This window comes from Solanum tuberosum, unplaced genomic scaffold (genome assembly GCF_000226075.1).
Source record: "Solanum tuberosum cultivar DM 1-3 516 R44 unplaced genomic scaffold, SolTub_3.0 contig01500, whole genome shotgun sequence".
Taxonomy (NCBI): Eukaryota; Viridiplantae; Streptophyta; class Magnoliopsida; order Solanales; family Solanaceae; genus Solanum; species Solanum tuberosum.
In genome coordinates, this window is record NW_006242260.1 from 1 (window position 1) to 999 (window position 999).

At 37.9% G+C, this 999-nt stretch overlaps 1 protein-coding gene across 1 annotated transcript; it reads left to right on the top strand.

Annotated features, from left to right (window-relative positions):
• Positions 1–6: 6 nt before the first annotated feature.
• Positions 7–989, top strand: LOC102584841 (protein DETOXIFICATION 33-like; the record flags this gene model as incomplete). The annotated part of the gene is made up of 2 exons (XM_006368058.1): positions 7–301; positions 448–989. Coding segments are annotated over exons 1-2 (806 nt in total), but the record flags the coding sequence as incomplete, so codon positions are not given.
• Positions 990–999: the final 10 nt, after the last annotated feature.

A 999-nucleotide genomic window follows, 5' to 3' on the forward strand; every position in this document is an offset into this window, starting at 1 on the left:
AAAAAAACAGAGGAAGAAAACAGGGGATTTTGTTACAATGGCAGTAGAACCATTGGGGAATTTTGAAATGGAAAGGAGATTTGAAGGTGATGATTGTGATGATGCTAAGAAGATGAGCAAAAAGAGCTTAAATGAATCCAAGAAGTTATGGGAAATAGCTGCTCCTGCCATTATCACCGCGGTTTCTCAGTTCTCCATTGGATTTGTCAGCATTGCATTCGTTGGACATCTTGGTTCTCTAGAGCTAGCAGCCATCTCTGTTGTTCAGAATGTTGTTGAAGGTTTTGTTTTTGGAATTATGGTAAGTAATCGCAATGTGTTTGTTAGATTGTGCTACTATAAGTTGTTAGAGAGAACGCACTTTTAATTAGTTACTTAATTATGTGTTCATATGGATTGAATGTTTTCTTTGTTCTTTGTGTGTGTTAAATGTGTGTTGTATATTAGTTAGGGATGGGAAGTGCTCTTGAGACACTTTGTGGACAAGCTGTTGGAGCAGGACAATTTGATATGCTGGGCGTAAATCTACAAAGATCATGTGTGATTACTCTAGCGACAGCGTTGTTATTGACACCTTTTTATGTATTCACATCACAAATATTGAAGCTACTACATCAGGACAAAGAAATTTCAGAAGTTGCAGGAAAGTACGCTATTTGGGTGATTCCTCAACTCTATGCTTACGCGTTGAACTTTCCTGTTCAGAAGTTCTTACAAGCTCAAAGCAAAATATGGGTTATGACAGTAATCAATATTGTCATATTGGTATTTCATATTGTATTGAATTGGGTGCTGGTGACAAAGCTCGGACATGGCCTTTTTGGTGCTGCTATGGCAGGGAACGTCTCGTGGTGGCTCGTGGTTTTAGCTCAGATTTTCTATGTTATTGCTGGGTTTTTTCCTGAATCATGGACTGGATTTTCTATGTTAGCTTTCAAATCTCTCTGGAGTTTTGTTAAATTATCACTTGCATCAGCTGTCATGTTATGGTAAGTTCTA